Source organism: Amphiura filiformis, chromosome 3, assembly GCF_039555335.1.
Source record: "Amphiura filiformis chromosome 3, Afil_fr2py, whole genome shotgun sequence".
NCBI classification, from domain to species: domain Eukaryota; kingdom Metazoa; phylum Echinodermata; class Ophiuroidea; order Amphilepidida; family Amphiuridae; genus Amphiura; species Amphiura filiformis.
In genome coordinates, this window is record NC_092630.1 from 16764256 (window position 1) to 16787874 (window position 23619).

General features: G+C 36.1%; 1 protein-coding gene across 2 annotated transcripts; it reads right to left on the reverse strand.

The window, feature by feature from the left end:
• Nucleotides 1-1602: 1602 nt before the first annotated feature.
• Nucleotides 1603-19459, reverse strand: LOC140148127 (nuclear transcription factor Y subunit beta-like). Of its 2 annotated transcripts, none has more exons than XM_072169983.1 (8): nucleotides 19354-19459; nucleotides 10990-11112; nucleotides 10296-10450; nucleotides 9647-9714; nucleotides 8132-8261; nucleotides 6952-7024; nucleotides 5934-6004; nucleotides 1603-4651 (listed from the first exon to the last, which is right to left on the reverse strand). In XM_072169983.1, exons 2-8 carry the CDS (start codon nucleotides 11072-11074, stop codon nucleotides 4616-4618), a joined length of 618 nt encoding a protein of 205 aa, XP_072026084.1. In that variant the 5' UTR covers nucleotides 11075-11112; nucleotides 19354-19459; the 3' UTR covers nucleotides 1603-4615. The 2 variants fall into 2 exon arrangements, with proteins under 2 accessions (XP_072026084.1, XP_072026083.1); XM_072169982.1 differs by having other exon boundaries at nucleotides 1603-4654.
• Nucleotides 19460-23619: the final 4160 nt, after the last annotated feature.

Consider the following 23619-nt stretch of genomic DNA (forward strand, 5'->3'; position numbering starts at 1 on the left):
TCATATTTTATTTTGTCGGCAAATGTAGTGAAAGTTATGTGATTGTCGGCAGAGTCATGCAAAAGATTAATGTGTATAACAGGTTTAGTCAATACACAGATGTGATCTTCTTTTAAACTTTTAGACTTACAGAATAAATCTGTGCTATGGACATTAAGGTCCGATTTCTCGAAGCTTGGCCAGTGGTCAGGCTTCCTAAGCCAGCAGTCTAGCCCTACCAAGTGCATTCATATTTTTATTGATTTATCTGAGGTGATGTATGATGTAAAATTCTAAGCACAGGTATAGGCTGACCACTAGCCATGCTTTGAGAAACCGACCCTTAACGTCCATCTCGTTATCTTTATTACTAGTATTTGAAAGTTTTACTAACACTATTAAACAGTAACACTTTTGCTTATTTTTAAAATAATTAAATACATGAAATGATCAGGTAGTTTTTCATAATATGTAGTAACATAAATTTATTACAAATAATTCCACATAAACAAGCTAAAGATAAAATATATACAAAAATGTGACATAATGAAATTGTTGGGTGCATCATATAATTGAAATTCCAACAACATGTTCAATCCACCACCCATGGAATTTATTATAATTTTGGGTCTTTTGTAAGAAAAAAGAAATGGTAATTATTAGTTATTAGTGAAGGAATATATTAGAAATCAATGAATAGCGATAAAATTCTAAAGTTTCGTTTATATTTTCCTGTTATTATCTAATGACCCAATATTGTAAATGCCTAACATATTGGTGGTGGATTGCCTTTTCTGCTGCCCATATACTCAGTTTTGTGGACCAATTTTAGCACATTTTTTAGATATTTGAGAAAACTGATATTTTCACGCATCATCCTATTACAATTGAGATAATGTCAATAACATTTGTTGAAAATACTTTTCCTGAAATTATAATCTTCATTAAACCTCCGCTACTACTATATCTAATACTGTGTAGCAGACACATTTTTATGCTTTCTGAAACATAAAATCATGAGACAATAAAAATTAGTGAATATATTTTGAACATCTACAGCAGTGTTTTGGATAGGTGGAATGTGAGAAATGACACCACCACAAGATGTTTATGTGTCTTGAAATAATACCCCCCCCCCCCCATAAAACTACCCAGCTATGCTGAAATTGAAATCCATACATCCCCTATGGAAGATATGACCTTAATCTCCCACACAGAGAGTGTAGATTTCAAATGGGGTTACTAGAATGGGCAAATCCATTTAAAATCTACACCCCTGTATGGTAGACTTAAGGTTATGTCTTCCACAGGGGGTGTATGGATTTCAACTGGAATAGCCAAATTGACCTGTATGGTAATTATTTATAATGATCAATTGCGCCACCATGATCACATCCAAGTGCAATATCCTATACATAAATCACGGTTTTCTCTACCAGATGCCAGTTTGACCAAAATTACACTGTCAATGCATATCCGAGACCAACCTGTAGCGTACACTGCACGGAAACACATACTGTACACTTTGCTGATAACATGTATGGGTTGCTAAAGGGCGCACTTTTAGAAACCGCATATTGTATTATGGGAAGGAATTTCGGTCAAACTGACTTCTTGTAGGGATCCTGGGAAGCATACAGGCTGTATCAAAAATGATTGTTCTTGACACACGAGTCATTTTGAGCAAATCATGACAACTGAAAACAGCTGGAAAATAATCATTTTGATACAGCCTGTATGTTTTGCCAATTTTTGCTGCACACTGTAACAACATCCAATAAGGTATATTGCTGATAGCAATTGTTAGGCAAACATGATGAATGCTGGAAATGAAAAGGGCTCAAAAGCTATCAAATTCATTCCTCGTGACAGTGAATTTGAGCCCTTTTCATTCTCAGCATGCATCATTTTTGCCTATCACTCGCTATCAGCAATATACCTCATAGCACACAAAACACAAACAAGAACAATAAAATTTGGAATAGTGGTAGTTTGAGCCTTTTTAGAAATAAATGTCAACAACATTTTCTTTCTATGAACATTTAGCTGTCCCATATGTGCAGAGTTGATGATTTGGTGAGGTGCTATTTGGTTTTTAAATAGTAGCGCTCATGCACTCTTTCCAGATGATACACACATGCATTTGGCAAGTTTATGGGGAAAGGGGGGGTATCCAAACACCCCCTATGGAAGACATGAGCTTAATCTCTCACAAAGGGAGTGTAAATTTCAAATGGGGTTACCTAAATGGGCAACTCCATTTGATATTTGCACCCTGGGTGAGAAATTATGGGGTGTATGAATTTTGCCCAATATTTGTACAAGGAAGGACACCACCATGTGTACATTGTAGAATCCTCTGAATAACAAAAAAAAAAAAAATGAGAAAATTTAACTTTTTTCCCCAATATCTAAACACTATGTAAGAACGTATCTACTAAAATTTCATTGACACAAAGTTGTGGCAATTTGGTATAGCCAATTGGGGGGAGGGGGGGGGGCTGCCCATTTTAGTCAAATTGTACCCCTTGCAAATCTCCTTGTCTGCTCTCCCAGTAAAAATCATGGCTACACCACTAATACACAGTAAATTGGGATATTTCAACTGAAATCCATACACACCCATTGGAAGACATGACCTTAATCTCCCACACTGGGAGTGAAGATTTCAAATGGAGTCACTCATTCAGGTAACCCCATTTGAAATTTACACTCCCTCTGTGGGAGATTAAGGTCATGTCTTCCATAGGGGTGCATGGATTTACCCAATTAAAATAACCCAATTGATTGAAAAGTTAACCAAAATTATTTGAAGCAATCAAACAAGAAGCGACCTATATTATATTTGTAAATTTTCTATCCCAATCTATTGGGAATAAGTTATTAACTCAAAAACTGCATATTACTTGTTGCGAGAGAAATTGGACAAAAAATTCATGCTTGCTGGGATGCATTGGACAAGTATCACAATTCAGTGCAAGTGCATTATTTTCATTTTCATAAAAAGTAATATGCAGTTTAAAATCAATTTTATACACAACTATTTTTATAACAAAATATTCACTAAAATATCAGAAAATACAAGCAAATTTTAATAAATTCATCCACTCCACTTAAAATCAATCAGTCCTACACAACACATACACGTTTGAAAGCAGCGTGTATACTGTATTGTATGCGGAATGCAGGTGAGTGAAACTATACATTATCAATACACTCTGCATATTTTCAATCGTATTCTGATTGGCTGTTATAGGAGTGTATGAACACACAATTGTACACTTCATATGTACCCCAGGAGTGGAATTCTTATTTGGAATTGCATTCTTGCACTAGCAACACTTAACAGGACCTACAAGTGACCCATCTGTGGAAACTTATAAATGACAAAAAGAACACAATTTGCAATAAATACCTCTTCATGTGCAAGTGAACGCTTTGGAGTTGTAGATATAAGAGGCAGGTCTGAAAACTGGTCATGAAAGAAAAAACACTGAAAAATGATGGCAATGCAAAGTGTAGCAAGCAGAGCTGTCGCAGATTACAGCTTGGGAGTCCGGGCCGCTAAAGGCTCCCTGGTGGTTTTTTTAATTAAAAACATGGAACTCTGTAGAAACACAGAGAATTTTCAGGCCTGAAAAGGGGTTGAACTGAATGCAAGGCCAAGATAACCTGTGATGTCATCCTTACAAGGGCAGTGCAAAAAGTAGGAATTAATTTACCTGTTTACATTTTATAGGTTCAATATAAAAATATCATTTTTTTCTGTGTGAAAATTCCTAGAAGCAAAGCCAATCTTTGATATACATCTAAATATTCCAACAAAGTAGAATTTTCATTTAATTTCTAGAATATAGATCCTGCACATAAGTGTTGTTTATCTATAAGCCAGAGAAGCACCTTTCTTTGACATCTCCTTCCATGTAGGATTTACTTGTTGATGAAGAGTATTTGTTTCATTCATAAACAGTGTTATACTCTGAGACTGAATTAAAAAGACTAGTTTGAGTCTGACGCCGCTGTCAATCAAACTCCCCCTTGATTGGTTTGTAGCACGTAAAAGGAAGGTTGATTCATCTGGTGTTGGTCAGAGAAAAGGAATTGCAGAAAATGACAAAAATATGGTACTTAAAAAAAAAGCAACTTTTCTAGGCATTGTTAACATGGGGTCTTCTTTTATTAACACCTAACACAGACAGTTTGCATGTATGAAAGTGAAAAAAAAATAATCATAGGGCAGTGATCTGCTGTGCTAAGAAATTTTGATCATCATGACAAATCGTAAACACACCATTTCTGAGTTTGATTGAGAGATGATGTCAGACATAAACTAGTCTTTTTTATTCAGTCTCTGATTATAGTCAAGTGTATGCATGCTGCACATTGATCATGGAGGCATACACGTCCACATCATCTTTGATGAAAGCTACAGTAACAAATCTACAGACACATATATTCCATTCTCTAGTAAAACTACTCTGTGCATTTTTTATACAATGTTAATATCATCCATTACAAAGACTATGTCTTCAATATCATTGTAAATTAGTACATCAAATGTACTTAAAAAGTTCAGGACACCGGATAGGGTTGTTGCAGCAAATGGTACTCGGAATAACAGTAGACCACATCATCATCATGTTAAAAACTGGCCTTGTGTTAAGTTGTGTACCTGCTGGAAAGATGAAAAGAAAGAAAACCTCTTATTAATTATGCAAATTAGGCATCTAAAAAGCATTTACATGACTCAGCGGCACAAAGACGTATGTCCATTAGCTGTTGTATGTATGATTACCTGCCTGTGATGTGCATAATGTTCACACAATGCATGCTATGTAACACTGAGGTGCATGAGAACAGGTGCAAATTAGGAATTTATAAAGCATCTACATGACTCAGCGGCACAAAGACGAAACTTGCGAAGATTTTGAAATCCTTTTCTCCCCCACTCCCCCGACTCAAACTCAATGACAAAAGGGCACCCGAAAAAAAATGTGCACAGCAGCTTTGAGACATACTTTTGTTGCCTCACAGGCAATTATACACAAAGCAAATAACAGACACATATCTATTAGGCGACGAAAAAAGAAACCCCTGTTCTATGGGCCCGACCGCCCGACCCTACTTGAAAGGTCCGTCCTCTCCGTAGAAAAAGGTTTCTTTTTTTCGTCGCCTTAGCAATGAATATCTACTATTATCTGTCTGAAACACAATGTACAACTCTTGTCATTTTTGGAGAGCTTTATTGAGACAGGTGACCTGTTCAATTCTTGGTTGTCTTTCACATCCACTAATCTCCCCTGTCCACTAGCGAGCGGAATCGGCCAAGTGGGATATCAGACGTGACAGTAAGACTGGGATTTTTGGGTAATTTTGTGCCGGAGTACCCTATGTAATTTACGGAGGGTACCCTGGGTACAAGTATCACCTGGGATCAAGTCATAGTGGAGTACGAAATTTGCACTTGGAAAGTTTTATAACTTGTCTCCAAACAGTTGTGTGCAAGTAGCAATGATACTATATATGTGAATATATTTACCTGCAAAACATTTGATGTAAACAACAGCTTTGTTTGACATTTATCAACTCATTGGTACCATTGAACTTTTCTGGTAAAGTAGACCAGGGCAAAGCTTGTAAGCATATTATCAAATAATCTCCTTTGGTAACCCAGCACCAGAATTCAGACAGGGATGTTAAGTGAGGTAGTGATCCACTTCCTGAAAATCATGTGAGCCGAAGGCAAGTAGCCGAAATTTTTTTTTGCACTTTTTATGACAAATTATCATCATCCAATTCCGAAAATTGGAAAAAAAAAAAAAAATTCGGATTTTTTTTTTTTTTTGCGCCATTTCGAATTCGGAAATTTCGGAAGTCTTACATCTCTGTTCAGACTGCCTGTCCAAAATGACAGGCAGGCGTGGTAGCTAACCGTTTATGCTTTCATATCTTACCTGTGTTGTGTAAGTTAATATTTGTCCTGATTCAGTTGTCAATAATGTGGGTGCCATTGTGGGTGATGAGCCTGTTGGAAAAAAATATAGAGCAAAGAGATAAGCAACACCAAGAGATTATATAACAAGTAGATTATAGAAAAAATATTAAATTTGTGTACATCGTGGAACATTCACCTACGCTTGTTCCTCCGCGACTAATCACGCTAACTACACGCGCGTACAACGCTACTCTACGCGTATATTAGCGAGGCTATCTGCGTACAACTGCTTACTACGCACAGCCACGCAAAGAGTATGTTCCACAATGTACACAAATTTGATAATTTTTCTATAGTTATTACGCGATGTGTAAGTTCCGTATTTGCTAGATAGGAAAGAGTTGACTTCTAAATGACCCAAATTTCATGAGAAAATATGGCCCGACTCACGACATAATCTGATAATTCAAATGTTATTACTTACATTAGTATACCGGGCAAAATTTCAAAAGAAGGCAAGGTTGCAAAATTGTCCCAATGACCTACTACCAAAGTTACTATTGGGACAACTGTGCGCAAAGACAAGAAATTCAGTTTTATTGTTAAATTGGCCGAAATGAGGTTAATTTTCACCAAAAACAGACCAAACGAAAGGTGCAAATCAGGAAGGTAACTTTACTTTTTTCCCTTTACAGTCAAGGTCATGACCTTTGAAGAAGCGCTCACGACCTGCATTTTGGTTATGATGTATATAGGTTGGGAAGTCCTGCAATAATTATAGGCAATGCTAGTCACAGGCTGAAGTGCCCATCTCTTTTCCCCATGCCGCTTGGGCCAGACTCCCCTGTATACCACAACAAGAGGGTTTTATCTCTCCTCCAGCTCTATATAATGGTACCCATTGTTACACCTAGACAATAGAAAATGCTTTGTCTAAGTGTACAACACAATGACATCACTGGGGTTTGAACCTGCAACCATCATAACACTACTTGATGCCTGCGGTGTCACAGTACCCTCATCAAAACAGTACTCACCAAAATCGTCTGTTAAATCTTCTAGACCATCTCTGGAAACACCAGTTGGCAATACTTTGTCTCCTTTCATTGACTGCAGAAATAAAATGCGTAAAATGCATGAAATAGTAGGCACATGTGACAACCACCTTGGTCTGGGGCGGACATTTTAAAAATGAATTTAGAAGAGCAGCAACGACATCACTTGCATTACATTCCAGATGTTAAATCTACATCATATGCAAAATTTGAGGAAATTATCACGAGTCCGTTTTATTTTAGGGCCATTTGTCTCTAACTGGTCTTTACATGTAGCCCTATGGAGAGAGTGCCCGTTGAGGCGCTTATAACCCCATTTTAGGAACAAAATGTGATTTAAAACAAAGCGGACTAAATGAATTTTCTAAAATTTTCAGAGTATGTAGTATGAACATGTAGAAATATAATCAAGTAGTTGCCCTACCTGCTCTTCTCCGAAAAAAATAAAAAGTCCTATACCTCAATGATAATGAAACCTAGGTGCAACATTAGCTTATAAATCATTAATATCCGACTATGGCCCCAAGAAGAACAACTTTGTTGATTTGGGCCTCCGTGGTGAAATAAAGCTTCCTATCATATCCTATCCTAATATTAGGAAATGTTGTTTCCTGTTTTCTTTTTTTCTTCAAATTTTGTTTCAAGGCTATGAATTCCAAGTGTTTTCACTTAATACTTCCTTCAGTAACGGCACATAAATGCAGCAACAGAAAAATCCCACTCCTTGTTCTTGGCGCATGAATATGCCGATTGACCTTTTCGGTAAATCCCATAATTACTTGTGTTAGACCCTAGATGTCATCGCCGACTTGCAATGCGCAGTAGCGATGTTTGCTAAAAGATGTGAGCATCAGCGTTATGTCAAATGATGACATCTGGGGTCTAACCAATGAATTATGGGATTTATAAAAAATCAATGGATGGCACAAGCCCATGGTGGCCATCTTGGATATGCTTGTGAGGGAAGACATATTATATACTACAATTACTTCATAAACATTTCATATGATTTATTCCTCATTCCTTATACACCATTTTAAATTCTCCTTTACTGCATATCCAAGATGGCCACTCATGCATGGCAGCCATCTTGGATGCGCAGGGAAGGGGTATAGTACTTCTTTAGAGTACAGCAGTGCAAGTAAAAATGTTAGCCACTTACCTCCCTGTATTTCTGTAGGTATAATTTCAGTGGTTCAACATAGTTGTCAAACCCTAGCGTTGACATAGCAAATAAAATGTCTTCTCCGTTGATGGTCTTTCGTTTCTCCTGATGACACCTTTCACTTGCTCTGTGTTTGCAAACTCAATTCAGGAAAATAGAACAACTCACTAGGAAATAGTACATTGCAATCAGACTTGTTAAAGTCAAGATATTGAGAACAGGGTAATTTGGAAAATAAGCATATACCATATTCTCTCTAATTTCAGCCCCCCTCTAATAAACACCCCCACCATTTTTTCAACCAAACTGTTCCATAAATGCTGTCAAAATACCATCCAGTACCTGCATTTTCTAACCATTTTTGTGGAGCACTGCAGCACTGTCAGGTGGTACTGGCGATGTTTTTACTGGGAATCATTGTTGTAAAAAGGACCTTTAATTAATGCCCCCTTGAGCAGGGCTTTAATTAGAGACAATACAATTATGGTATGCAAGAAATACTTTCTAGTCAACCACAAACTCAAATTTTACACCAACAATGTGACCAAAACCATTAGTATTCAACTGGGTGTGAGGTGATATTTATATAATATTGAATGGCTTTGAGTGTGATACAAGAATATTTTGCTACCGAGTGCATTATATTCTTGTATCACACGAAAATATAAGCCATTCAATATTATTATTATTATTTTTATGAACTGACATGATAAAATCAAGTCTAATGCCGATCAGAGAAATGTATTTGCACTCGCCGCTCGTTTAATCTGCACATACAATATTAATATCATTTTACAATCAGTCCTATATAAAATCTGCATGGCTTTCAAGACATACTCTACATACCAGAGTGTGATTCATAGCTTGTGAAATATCCTCAAAGTAGTAAAAAATCCTGTAAATCACATACCTGCCAACATTGAAAACCTAGAAAACAGAGTACATGGCGAACGTTTGTTATAATGGAAACCACTAACTAATGTTTACCTCTTCATCTATCACATTATTATACATGCATTGGTTTTCCAATGCATTTATAATATGTGCTAGATGAAGAGGTAAACATTAGTGGTTTGCATATTAAGGATAACAAACTGTAATTTTTTGTAATTTTTTCCAATTGTTTTCAAATTAACTGTGAATGATCCTAGCACTTCAGAATAGGTCCAGTGGTTTTCCAAAGTCGCCGAAAACTTTGGAAAAGAAATACACAAAAAATTATAAAAACAAAAAAAAAAAATTAAACATTTTTAAAATTTTTAAAAAAATTTTTCCAGAAAATCGGAGTACTCCGATTTTCGGGGGTTTAAAACTGGGGAAATCGGAGTAACTCCGCAAAAATCGGAGTAGTTGGCAGGTATGAAATCAGCATGAAATTGGGCTAAAATACCCCAAAACGGGCCACAAAAATACTGTAATCAGGACGAATCATACCCCTGACATACTCATGGCACTCACACAGATATAAATCACATCTGTATGTACATAATTTTTACAAATGAAAAAGGATACTCGCTTGTGATGAAACTAATGAATTCTGAGATACATTCTTGGACACATTCCTTAGCCTCTTTGGAAATCTGTAAAGAAAGAATAATGAAGGTAATAAGAAAATAGCATTCAATACTGCTTTTGTTTTGTAGGGATGAAGGAGGTTCTTTGAATGAGGAAGAAGAGGAGCAAAGAAAGTTTGGTTGAAGTGGGATTCGAACTGGTGATGTCTGGTTTGCATGACAAGTGCTCTACCATCCGAAATAGCCTACCCATTTATGGACAGTGATCTCAAATACCAATATCTTTTGCTCGAGCACTGGTCAGGGCCATGAAACCATTTGTCAAAGTCACAGTTTGTCACCAGCTTAAAAATAATTTCACCAGACGATATTGAAAAATGAAATTTCCCCTCCCCAAAAATTTGATGGTGAAGGATGAATTATATGGTTTGTCAGGTTCGTTTTAGGAATATATAACACTTATGCAGTATGAATTACATCTGAAAAAAAAAATTGCGACCCTAGATTTTCAAATATTTTTCTTTTTTTTTTACTTTTTCTGTACCCTCAAATTTTCAAGACAAATGACCACTCATTTTTACACTTTCCATTTAAAAAAAATAGTGTAAATCTACAAAAATACATAATTCTTGTTGAAATCAACTTACCTTTCCATTTTTAGGAATGGAATTTTTCATAATTCTTGCTACATTTGCTATAGGCAGGAATCTATCTTGTTCCCTCAGTGGTGACATGGAACCCTTATCCTCCCCTCCTGTTGCTCCGTCATCATCTCCAACCGTTGCTAAAGGGTCATCAGTACCTGAATCATGGAAAACAAAAACACATCCAGTATGGTAGTCTGCTCAAGTTTTGACCACATAATTTATTGTTTATCAAAAGTTATGTGATTTTGTTATCATTTTGATAAAGACTGTTCTGGTATGTATGAACGGAGCTGGTTCGGGTATAAACGATCATTCCCTCATTTCTAAAATAATAATCCCTGTTTTATGATACTTATTTCTCACAACATATGATTGCTTACAGCGAGAGGAAGCTTTCATGATTTCATCCAGTTTACTCTTGGACGTCATCAGCCCCAATACCTGACATGTGGGGGCGCTGTTGCCTGTTGGGTTATTCTGAGTCATTGGCACCAGATGGTGTCAGTCAGCTCAGAAGAGAGTAATAATAGCCCTATTCATTTTTTAACTTTGTACAAATGTACATGAACATTGAATCAAATTTGTTTTGCCTCGATTCCCTCATACATAGATAAATTTGTTTTGGAAAGGCAATTCTAACAAATAGTTTTCTGATGTCGGTGAACCTGAAAGAGGCCAACAAAATCCAACCTACCGTCATCTGGCTGATAGAGGCTGTAATCACCGGCTGATATGTTGAGTACTTGAGTGCCGTCACCAGATTGATCCGTGCTTTCCATGACTGTCTATCACTAATATACAATATGCAATTAATTTTCTGTGGGGAAAAAAAGGATCAGTATAATAATTAAATTATAATAACAATTTAGGCCCTTTGTACTTTACTTGATTATGAGTTTCCTATCACATATTTTCAGAAAACAAATACCATACTTTTTCATTATTCATTATCTTCAAAGTTTCATTATTAGTCGCAATGTGGAATTAAACAGTCTTCTATATGGTCATTTTCACGGTAAAGGGTGTAACATTTTAATCCGTAGTGTTCTAATAAAGCCACAGAATTCCATGATTTTTGGCCACATAAGTCATCTAGTTAGCAGCTACCTTGGGTAGCATAATCAGCTTTGGGAGTTACTGCGTTCAGTTTTAGCAGGCTTAAATGTACTTAATATTGCCACTTTGAAAAACTATAAAAAACAGTAACATTTTTGTAAAACCCTGTGTTTTCTTCACTTAGTTCATGGATAATTTTTCTTAGCATGAAAGTACGGTAATATGTTAAGTAAAGACTGCCACATTAGATTTAATTGTGAACAGCCCTGTATTTTTGAGAAACGAAATTAAATATTTGTCGTTTCGGAGGCTTCATTTTCCGTTAACAATTGTTAACAAACTTTGTGGGTGTAGCTTTGGTTCATAATTCTTGGTTATTTCTTCACTTCTTCTTGATTCATAACAGTTGTTATCTTAACTTGAAATGGGTAACAAAAATTAGTCGATTTGCAAGCTTTTAAAATTTTTATAAAATCTTGACTTCAAAGAGCCGTTTTTCCGTTAACTTTTTTGAAGCCTCCGAAACAAACTGTTCAGCATGCTTGTGCAAATATAAATAAAAGAGCTCATCCAATCTATTTATCAAAATGTAGCAAAGTAGATCCTCAAGTCACATGTTTTTAAATCATGGAGATATATCACCGTTTGAAAATGGGACCCAATACAAACTTTCCGTTAACAATTGAAGCCTCCGAAACAGATGAAGCCTCCGAAACAACAATAAGATTAATTATCATCTATGCATATCTAAATTGGTGTGTTTCATACTGATATCTGCATTGTAATTATTACTTGATATGTGCAGAATGTCATAAATTAAAAAAAAATTTGACATTATGGTTGATGTTTGAAAAATATACTGATACCCACAAAAGCCTGTTTCGGAGGCTTCACATGCAAAAAACACCATACTTAACAAATGGGTGAAAAAATTAACATGTGATAAATCTACAATATCTGCTGCATAGAATCATTGATTCGATACACACAAGAAAATAACAGCTTAGATGATCCCAACACTGTTGTTTTCAAAAAAACTACTTCTGCAATGTTTAACAATTGTTAACATGAAGCCTCCGAAACCAAAAAAATGACTTGCTGTGATAATTTAATTTTTGTCACAACTGAAATTCAATACTTAGAAGCAAAGCATGAAAATTGGTAATTGTGATATTTTTTACCTATTTTTTATGTCAACTTGTAGTAGTTAGCCAAATATTTTACTTTTATGATCACCTGTGTTGTTAACTGAAGCCTCCGAAACACAAATCGCTTGAATTGCCAATTCTAAAAAATAACTCCAATTTCTGTGAAACTTGGCTGGGAGGTTCCTTTCATCAAGTAGTATTTGTACATGAAGTTAGACATTCAAATTATTTTAGGAACCCAATTAAAACTTAAAAAATATGTTTAAGGTTTGGAAATTTCCATTGTAAATGACACTTGATGTTAAAAATTTTCAAAACTGCAATTACAAACATAGCAAAACATGGTATAAAATTTAACTTATATCTGTTGACTTACTTTGGAATGGGATTTCACATGTATTCCAGCTTTCATGTCATAATTTTCTGAGGTTATGTAAAATACATTTTTTCGTAGATTTTAACCAAAATGTTATGCAAATGTCAATTTTTTATTAGAAATCAAAAGGTTTAAGCCTTGAAACATTATTTTACTGGAATTTAAGTTGCTTCTATGCATGATTTCAGTAAACAGAAACATATTTAAGTGGTTTGAAATTTTGACCCTAAAAATCAAAAGTTACACCCTTTACTGTGAAAATGACCATATGCCAAACCCAATAGAGAAGAGATGCAGGCTTCAGCGCGCATAGTTTGTGAAGTGAATTTAGATTGCATTAGGCTGCGTTCACATAGAAGTATACTATCCGGGTATATGGTGCAAGGTACGTGAATAGCTTAATAGTGCAGCGTTATCGTCCTAATTTTAAAACTAAGCTATATGTGATAATGTGAGTAAATTTATTTTTTTAATAGATGCACTTCTGCACATTATGACACCTCACTGAATGCAATGTGACCCCAAGAAGTAAAGTTACAAGCATTTGATTAGACGAGGGTTACACCACATTTCGCCATAATACATTCTAGAAACGCTTGCTGTTAGAATAAGAAAAATTTTAATGCTAATTTATTGCACATTCTAGGGAAGCGTGGTTACCTTTTTAAAATAACCGAAAGTGAGAGGGTTTTCAAGAAAATATTTTTCCTGTCAAAACTGAAGCATCCTCTGTATAAAAGAAAATATGAATATTAACTGCACATCATATATAACGATTTGTGATACCCAATTGTGGCACATTTGATGTCGTTTAAGAAGCAGAGAATTTTATTTCAATTTTATATACGCCAAAATATTTTTTAATTGAGCAAGAATAAGGATAGAAAAAACGTTGAAAATCCTATGTGAATATTACATTAGACCCAACCAAAGATTACTGTTTCGTTTTTATGGTAATCTAATCTTTTATTTCCTGAAAAAACATTTTGGGTCTAATGTCGAATATTCACATACTTGATCAAAACATCGAGCGTGTATACAAGAAAATGGTAGGTTTTCCTCTATAGTATTTTACTGACCATGGAAATGTACTGAGACACAAGCATGTGTCAAAATCGATATAATGTATTGTCCATATAGGCGCCCAATTATCATGTTTATTGTTGGATTTTTTTGTATAAAACACGCAGTTAACAATAATTGAGCGCTAATAATACACATAAATGTTTTTAGGCAAATAAAATTCCAAAATATAGTACGTTTTCTGCCTTTGCTTGTCACATGGTAGGCCTATGTTGAAGTTGCGATTATATCTTCAAATAAGTTTCAAATGAATTCCAACAAGACAAGTGGCCGAGTGGTCTAAGGCGCTGGGTTCATAGCGTGTCCAAAGCAGTCCGCCGCCGTGAGTTTGAACCCCGCCTCCGCCAAACTTTAATGAAGTAAAATTAAAATTAAAATTTTAAAATTGGCAAACTGACCTATACAAGACTGATCGAATAGCGTATAGTGAATACCGTGTACACTATACAGTATACTCCTATGTGAACTCAGCCTTAAAAATCACCAAAAATGCACAAATACTGTTTTAAAAAAAAGGAAAAACACACTTTTTTTGAACAAAATTAATCACTTAAAGGATGTCTCTGGCAATCACAATATTATACATGCCTTATATGTTAGAAAAATAATTATCAAGCATGAATCACATGGTTTTATTTAAAACAAACTCAAATTGACCATAAAAACTAATAAAAACAGCCGGCTCTCAACACATGATATTCAAAATTCCCACGCCGAAATTGTCTAGTGCAATGACGTCATGGTTTTTGTTATTTAAATTTTGTTTCCAAAGTAATCATTATTATTAAAATAAATTTGTATTTTTTTGGGACATTTCAATGTTCAAAGATTTCTTACTTCTTAAAATTTATTATAGCCCAAGGTACCGTACATACATTTGTATGCCCAGGCATGTTCACTCTGATTTTGTACAAAATACAACTTACAAGGCTTTTTTTGCCACTGCAGAAAACGCTGTCGTTGCTTAGTACAAGTCATAACTATAATAATTGCACAGCAAATCTTACACGAATCTCCACCGATAGCTTTACATGTATAAGCCACCTCTTTTCAGATCACGCTTGCATTGACATTTGTTCAATAAGGGGTGTCTACGTTTACACGTTTCACGTTTAACCGGCCATAAAATGCACTAAACGGTTAGACAAATAACTGTTAATTTACACCCCTATTTGCAATACATTCTCGTCAAAAGTTAACAGGAATAGATTATAGCACTTGTACTAAAGTTAATATATTTCTTCGAGGTACGCGCTGGTGATCGGTGATCGTGTAGAAGTGGTGAGGTCTCATCCCCTATACACGCCAACGACCAGGATCGTACGTGTAGGCAAACTGTACACCTAAAGCCCGTGCGTTGATACTCAATCAGTTGAGGTAAGCACGTATAACAAAACCAAATAATTTTCGCTAATTAGAAATAAGCCGAACAAACTCTGGTCATGCTTGTACTTGGTGCACTGATGGTCAGTGCCACAGTGGTGTTTTTGCATGAAAAAGAAATGTGAAGGAAACTTTAATCTTGAGACAAATTTACACTTACACTTAGATTTGATGGGTTAAAATTATAGGTTCAAGCCTTTTAGTTCCCCATATCTATTCTTGTTCCAAAACTTGTCAATTTTGCCCATTTAATTGGTTTGTTGTCTTGACATTCACCACATCTGCAGGAAGATTATTCCAGGTGTCAATCACTCTCTGGGAGAAGAAAAACTTCCTTAAGTTTAGGCCTTTGTGCAGCTGCTTCTTGAAGAGTTTGTAGCTGTGTCCCCTGGTGCCTGTATTGTGTGACATGGTGAAGAGCTCCTCTGGTTTGATATCTTCGAGTCCATTCAAGATCTTGAAAACCTCTATCAGGTCGCCTCTTAATCTTCGAACTTCTAACGGGTAGAGATGTAGATCCTGAAGCCTTTCCTGGTAGGGTTTTTCTCTTAAACTTGGAACAAGCTTAGTAGCTCTTCTTTGTATCTTTTCAATTTCCTTGATGTCATTAACTTGGTATGGACTCCATGCCTGGACACAATACTCCACATGTGGACGGACATAAGCTTTATACAGGATGGAGAAACTCTCTTTATCGATGTACTTGAATGTTCTCTTGATGATTCTCAGACTGGTCATGGCCTTGTTGGCTGCCTTTGTACACTGCGTTGTCATCTGTAATGTAGACACCCAGATCCTTCTCTTCTTTGGCTACCATAATTTCATCTTCTCCTAGGACGTAGGATCTCTCTGGGTTATCGTTCCCTAGATGCATGCATTTGCATTTTGATGCATTGAAACGAAGAAGCCAGGTATCTGACCAGTCCTTGAGTTGGTTGAGATCATCCTGTATAGCATCGCTTCCTTCAGTGCTATCTTTCTTGACCCTGTTGTACAGTTTGGTGTAGTCAGCAAACATTTTAGTTGTTGACGTAACTACCTCTGGCAAGTCATTGACGTACAATACGAAGAGTATTGGCCCTAACACTTATCCTTGCGGTACGCCGCTCATGACATCAGCCCAGTCCGACAGTTCTTTCCTCACTCTAACCTGTTGTTTTCTGTTCTGAAGAAAGTCCTTGATCCAATCCAAGATCTGGCCAGAAATCCCATATGCTCGAAGTTTGGAGATAAGCCGTTTATGAGGGACTGTGTCGAAGGCCTTTGCGTAGTCAAGATATATAACATCTACTCCGAATCCTTCATCCAAACTTTCTGCAATGTCTTCCAGAGTGGTGAGTAAGTTGGTCATGCAAGATATTCCACTTCTGAACCCATGTTGATCTTCTGAGAGCAGGTGATGTTGGTTGACATGATTAAGAATGGCATCTCTCAGTAGCGACTCCATGATTTTGCAAGGAACGCTGGTACATGTAAGGCTGACTGGTCTGTAGTTAACGTTGCAGGCCTGATTTTTTGACCCTTTCTTGAAAATCGGTGAAACTCTTGCCAGTTTCCAGTCATCTGGGATGCAGCCTCCCTCTAGAGATTTCTTAAAGATCAAGAACAATGGGACAGCCATCTCTTCTTTGCATTCTTTGAGGACATTAGCAAGTAATTGGTCTATACCTGGTGACTTATCTTGCTTCAACTTATCCAGCTTCTTCATTACATCTTCCAGAGTAAAATCATTCTGCTCCAATGAGCTCTGCTATGTCAGCCTTGCGGTCTGCTAAAGTTGGTCATTCCCCATCAGGTTCTTGTGTGAAGACACTCTGGAAGAAGCTGTTCAAAACATCAGCTGTTTCTTTGTCAGTCTTTGTAAGATCACCCTGGTCGTTCTCCAATTGGGAGACCCCTGTCTTTACTTTCTGTTTTGCACGAACATAGCTGTAGAAGGCTTTTGGTTTCTTCTTGAAATCTCTCATGATTTTCTTCTCGTAATCTACCTGAGCTCTTCTTACTTTCTTCTTAGTTATGTTATACTCTGCTTTCTATATATGCCTCATAATCTTTGTACTACTGTGTCTTTCTGTATCGCTGATACATGTTATACTTTTTCCTAATTGATCGCTTTACAGTTTACACCAGACTTCAACCATGGTGGCTTCTTGCTTTTCTTCTTCTTGAGTGGACATGTTCTTGAATGGTTGTTTTATAAGTACTCTTCTTTGAAGATGTTCCATGCTTCGTTGCAAGTCTTATCTTTAAACTCCTCTTCCCAATTCACATTCTTGAAGTGGCTCTTGATAAACAGAGTCACCTTTTGGGTAATTATATGACCTGGTCTCATTGTCGACTTTTTTTCGTACTCCCAGAAAAGTCCATGTAGATGTTCAATCTGGTTTACCATCTGTTCATCTCTGGAAAAGACGAGATCAAGCATGGATGGTTTGTGGGTACCTCTATTTCTTCTTCTTCTTCTTCCTTATAAGTGCCTCCCTCATATGTATGAGTATTATATCCTTTTCATGTACAGACAAGCTGTACTTATTTTTATTCTGGAACCTAGAGTAGATGAGTGTATTTTGAAGTACAGTCAACAGTACCGGGATGATCCCCTGCTCTTTTCGAATAGCCTGTGGCGTTCTTTAAGCGTGCACACTACATTAATGTGAGAAAATATGCATGTACATGCGGACCGACAGCTTAAAGTGCCATCCGAAGCACTAAGCAAGTAGAGTGAAGTGCCTTGCTCAAGGACACAAAGAGCCGGACCTGGGATTCGAACCCTTGACCCTTGGATTCACAGTCCTATGCCTTAACCGCTAGGCCACGCTCTCCTCTTTTAGGCTATTGTATATTTTTGCCTCAAGTTCAGTCCTCTTACTCATCAAGCTCTGGGCATTGGTACAGTAGCAAGTAATCTTCCTGGTACTTCTCGAAGGCGAAGCACTAAGTGGTGTTCCATCTTCATTATCATCTTTCTTTGTAGATCTCTTGTCTTCTTTTCTACTGTTAGCAGCATTCTCTTCATCTCTTGGTGTGTCACATCTTTTGTAATCTTCTTGTCTACTGTTACCAACTCTCCCTATGTCATGGTTGTCTGTTGTGTCATGTCTATCGCGATTTCCCGGTCTATTTTTAGCAGCTTTCTTCACACCTCTATAGTCATGATAGTCAGTCTACTCTGAAGTACAAAGCACCGACGCGGATGCAAACATTGTGCCGACTTTGAAGGTACGCATACCTGCAGCAGAGACGCAGCAATGCGCACTGTTTACGAGCTGTATACGCTCGCGTTGTCACTTTGTACTTCAGAGACAGAGTGGACAAACTTAGTACAAGGAACTTATACGATGTCCTCATTCACAAACTGACTATTACCGTACGGCAATGTGGTGAAGGAATATTACACAGTCAAGCATGCAAGAATAGGCTCCATCATTTTTTATTATGATCCCTCCCAGTCTCCCGAAACATCAAAACATCAAAAGCGTTGCACTTATACTTACTTAAGACTGTCCTTTTTCACATAACGCAGACAAAGTAGGGCCAACTTGCCTAGAAATGGTCAAATTTTGGCAAGAAATATCTCTGTGTAATCCTATGTAAGTCCCATATCACATCGTTTATCGGCGATCGGGTTTTTTTTTTTCTGAAGTTTGGTTGGTACCCACCAGCGTCATGCATGTGACGTGACACAGCTAAAATAATCGACTGGGAATCGGGGATCGTTAAAACGTCAACAATTTCAAAACACAGAAAGCAGTAAACTTAATGGCGAGCGGTCCGAATTTTGAGCCATACAACTCAAGTTTACGTGGTGAACTAGGACGAACTGTACTGTCATGTGTGATGGCTCTTGTTCAAGTTGTTGGCTTCATGTCTAAATTTGCATTACCTGACTCAATGCTGTTATGCAGAAAATCTTTTTTGAATACTTCTTTATTGTGAATACCTCTTATTTTACATTTCTCTCTTTTTAGTAAAGGCAAAAACGCATTAAAACTAAATTATTCAGTAAGCTTACCTCTCACAAACAACGCTAAATTCATCAACACTAGCTTATATACTTAGTCTTTTACATAGTCTGGCAATCTCACCAAATCATACACGTTGAATGACCTATTCATTTATAAGACTGCAAAATAGACTACGAGTGTGCCCTCAGCTAAACACTTACGCAGCTCTGAAAGTATTGCTACAACCGGAAATTGTGTATTTTATAGCGAAAAGTAAAGATGCGGTGAAAGAGGTATTGAAACTAAAAAGGTCGTTGACCAACACTCATTAGACGTGGTAATTTCTGGTAAACAACGGAAATGAACGTGACGTGATAGACGTGGTAAGCTTACCAATCTCATGACGTACAAGAAAATATACAAAATCTGTGTCCGACTACTTTGAAGTCTGTATTCTTTTCACCGTGAGCATGTCATGTGGTGAATGTGAGTGTTTATGTTTTGAACTGTTTTTTGGTAACTTGAACTTGCCAGGTCAGGTAAACAATGGTAGGCTTTACTTTAGTAAAGCTTAAAATTTTTTCAACTTAAAAAGTTAAAAACTCTTGACTTGTACTTGTACTACTACTAGCTATAGCTAAAATAATAAATTCTCGATCATGAGTTCTCAATATGTACGCAATAATAAATTGCGTCGAGCGCACAATGCTTGCCAGTAAGTTGCCACTCACGCTTTTAATACAGTAACGCGCAACATCTCATGATCTCCAGCTACAATCAAGTGCAAATTTCCTTGGGACACTTGTTCATATTTCGCACCCCCTGTTCAATAAAACTGGTCGTATGAAGTTAACCATATGATATTTTATTTGTATAGTTTCCAACCTATTTCGAATCCCCTCCCTCCCCCACCAACGTTGGAGCAAAAATATAGGCCATTTCAAAAATGAGGCGTTTGGTATGCAACATTGAATAAGGGGTGCGGGGAGGGTCATTGAACTATAAAAGTGTCCCAGCAAATTTGCACTTGATTGTATAGGGGATGCGAAAAAATAATCTATTAATATCAATAAAATCGCCATTAAACTCTCGAACGCATTACTCGATTTTCATGATTTTTTCAGTGATGTCAAGATAATTTCGTTAATGCATTACAATGATTAACCATTTTTTAAAATTTTTATTAAACTAATCATTTTTTTGAATATCAAACCCTGCAATGCATGCATATTTCAAGGAATATTTGACACATTGATTGCTTATAATATAGTGGACATATAAATATTCCTTTGGATGAATTTACAAACATTATAATAAAAGCAAAGCTAAGAAATTAAGAAAATATAGAAATAAATAGAACAGAATCATGTTTGTCTCATCATTGATCTTTCAAACTCATTACCCTATTTCAAATGCTATTATCGGAATGCACGTTAAACTCTTTAATATAGGCCTTCAAGTACCCTTCACAGACACGCTAATTCAACGTAACAATGCCAAAAAATGTATATATACAGTTACACATTTTAAATGTGCTTATTATTCGTATTAAAAAAAAAAAGATAAAGAGCAGGATTTAAAAGGCAACATATCGGCGACAATGAGCCTCAAACTGTGGCCCTCATGATCACAAGGCAGCACGCAAATCACTGCACTATGGTAGAGCTGTTGTTATTCATGCGAATTTATTTATAACAAGGATAACAAGAATTAATGGCGCTTAATAACGGTCTACCAGAATAATATAACTTAAAAGGTAATATATATTTATTTAACATTATGGTAGACCGTGCTCGTTTGGCTTAAATGGGGAATAATTACCAATAAACTTATCAAAGTTAGGAAGGTATGTATAATGTGACCGTGTATATTCAAAATATCGTTAGATAAATGCTGCATACGATCAAACCATGAGTTTTAATGAATGAATTCATTAGATCGAAGCTCAATAACACAATACAGTAGCATGACAATGATATCATTAAATACGCTGAAATCGAGTGTAATTGACATCAGTCACCTGATGGCACATATTTACTGGCCTCGCTTCTCGCCCCCGAGATCTCGAGTTCGAATCCATATAATGCTATTATTTCTTTCTTTCTTTTCTTTTCTTCTTTATGTTCCCAATTAACTAAATCAATATGATTGATTTCCATTTGCATACATTGTATACCAATGCTTGTTGTTCCTGCAATTTTGTTTTTATCTCTTATGATTGAAATTTTATAGGCTTAATAACTAAAGTGAGCCAAAAATGAACTAAAGGGAAACAATTGTTTTGTTATTTCAGTAGGTATTTTTTAACCGATTGTTCTCTATATTTCCAATATGGTTTACTTTTGATTAGTTTTAAATTGTTTTAAAAGTGAATTTTGAGATCATGCGCTTATAATAGCCATCATGTGTCAAATATGCCTATATGTATATTACAACGTTTTGATGCCTAAAAAATGTTTTGTTTGACAAATAATGACAATTTATGTAACCAAAAAATGCGCAATTTTATTTGTTTTAAATTAGTGAAAAAATCATGTAAATCGAGCAACGCGGTTGCGAGTTATGGTAATTTTACTGCCAGTAATAGATTATTTTTTGTCTTCTTCAATACAATCAAGTGCAAATTTCCTTGGGACACTTGTTCATATTTCGCACCCCCTGTTCAATAAAACTGGTCGTATGAAGTTCACCATATGATATTTTATTTGTATAGTTTCCAACCTATTTCGAATCCCCTCCCTCCCCCACCAACCAATGTTGGAGCAAAAATATAGGCCATTTCAAAAATGAGGCGTTTGGTATGCATTGAATAAGGGGTGCGGGGAGGGTCATTGAACTATAAAAGTGTCCCAGCAAATTTGCACTTGATTGTAGCTCCTGGTCGATCTCCTGTACATGCACACTCGATCTGCGCATGTACAAAAAATAATCAAGGGCCCAACACTAAATCACTCGCATTTTATGTAAGAACGAAATTCGGCTAATATAGTCTATAGTGAGTATGAGATTGTGGCGACCATATCTACCGACATGTTGACTTTAAGTCACACAATATCAGCTCATATGAATTCGACAAGTGTCTTCAATGATAACATGCAGAAAAAAACTGGACATTTTATCTCAAAAGCAATTCTCTGTGGCGGATGAAGACAACTTCCGATTTTGAAATGTGAGTGGTGAATTTAGTTTATTTTTAGGCCATATTTTTTGCACCGTGAAATAGTGAAAAAAGTCAACGGTCATCGATATATGCCGACAAAAGTTTTAGAATCTACAGAAACAGAGCTTTAATTTGATACCAAATTTATTTTGCCAAGTATTGCAGGGACGCCAGGAATGGTGCTCGAAGTAGGCCAAAATCACACGTTATCCTATGGGACGCTTATTTAGTGTTGCGCCCCCTCAATGACAATGTGCTCCACCGTAAACCAGCTCCGTCCGTATTCATAGAATACACCGAACTGACGCTAAAGAAAGATACTGATAACCAGCAACAAACATAAACAAACAAATGTCAAAATGTCGGCTGCTTTCCGAAACGAAAAAAAACATCAATAAAAGCGCCTTTTACTCACTAAAATTATATAAATAAAAACTGTAGTAACTTACGTTTAAATAAAAAGTCTTGTCTTTATGAGTATGTGTGTGTGTTTCTTTTAAATCAGGTCTAAAATATTGCTTCAAAATGAAAGATAAACTTGAGTAAATTAAAATCATGAAATTGGGTCGCATCATCAACCGGGAGTATAAACCGACCCACAGAAAACAGTTTAAAATTGTTTGTTTCTTCCATGGTCGCTGTTCGAAGCTGTGCGTATCGCGTAGATTAGCGTAACCACACAGGCAATAAACAATCACGCTAATTGGCTTCTTCTTCCATTGTACCCGTGCTGACGCAGTATAGTCCCACCGTTTTGGGTGAACATTTTTCAAAATTGGGGGGTGGGACTATACTCGAATTTAAAAAAAAAAAAAAAAAAATTCAAGATGTTTTGTATTTTTGATATGAAAATTGATAATTTGTATTCATGTCATACTCGATTAATGATTTCAAAATGCATTGAATTTGAATGCATTTTGAAATCATTAATAGAGTATGACATGAATACAAAAAAAAAATTGAATTTTGCACGGTGTTTTGTGTTTTTAATAAGAAAATTGATATTTTGTATTCATGTCATACTCTATTAATGATATCAAAATGCATTGAATTTGAATGCATTTGAATGATACTCATGTATTAACCTATAAGGTAAAAAAAAAAAGGTTTGTCTCAAAGCTCACGAGAAATTTAAAAACAAATGCGAAATGCAATTTTTTTTTTTTTTTTTATT

Bases quoted from the DNA above. Each gene is read 5' to 3' on its own strand.
- LOC140148127 (XM_072169982.1), bottom strand. From the start codon at position 11,074: ATGGAAAGCACGGATCAATCTGGTGACGGCACTCAAGTACTCAACATA. The intron at 10,451-10,989 runs GTAGGTTGGATT...TCCATGATTCAG, and splicing joins CCTCTATCAGCCAGATGACG to GTACTGATGACCCTTTAGCA. The intron at 8,262-9,646 runs GTATCCTTTTTC...TTGCAAACACAG, and splicing joins ATTAGTTTCATCACAAGCGA to AGCAAGTGAAAGGTGTCATC.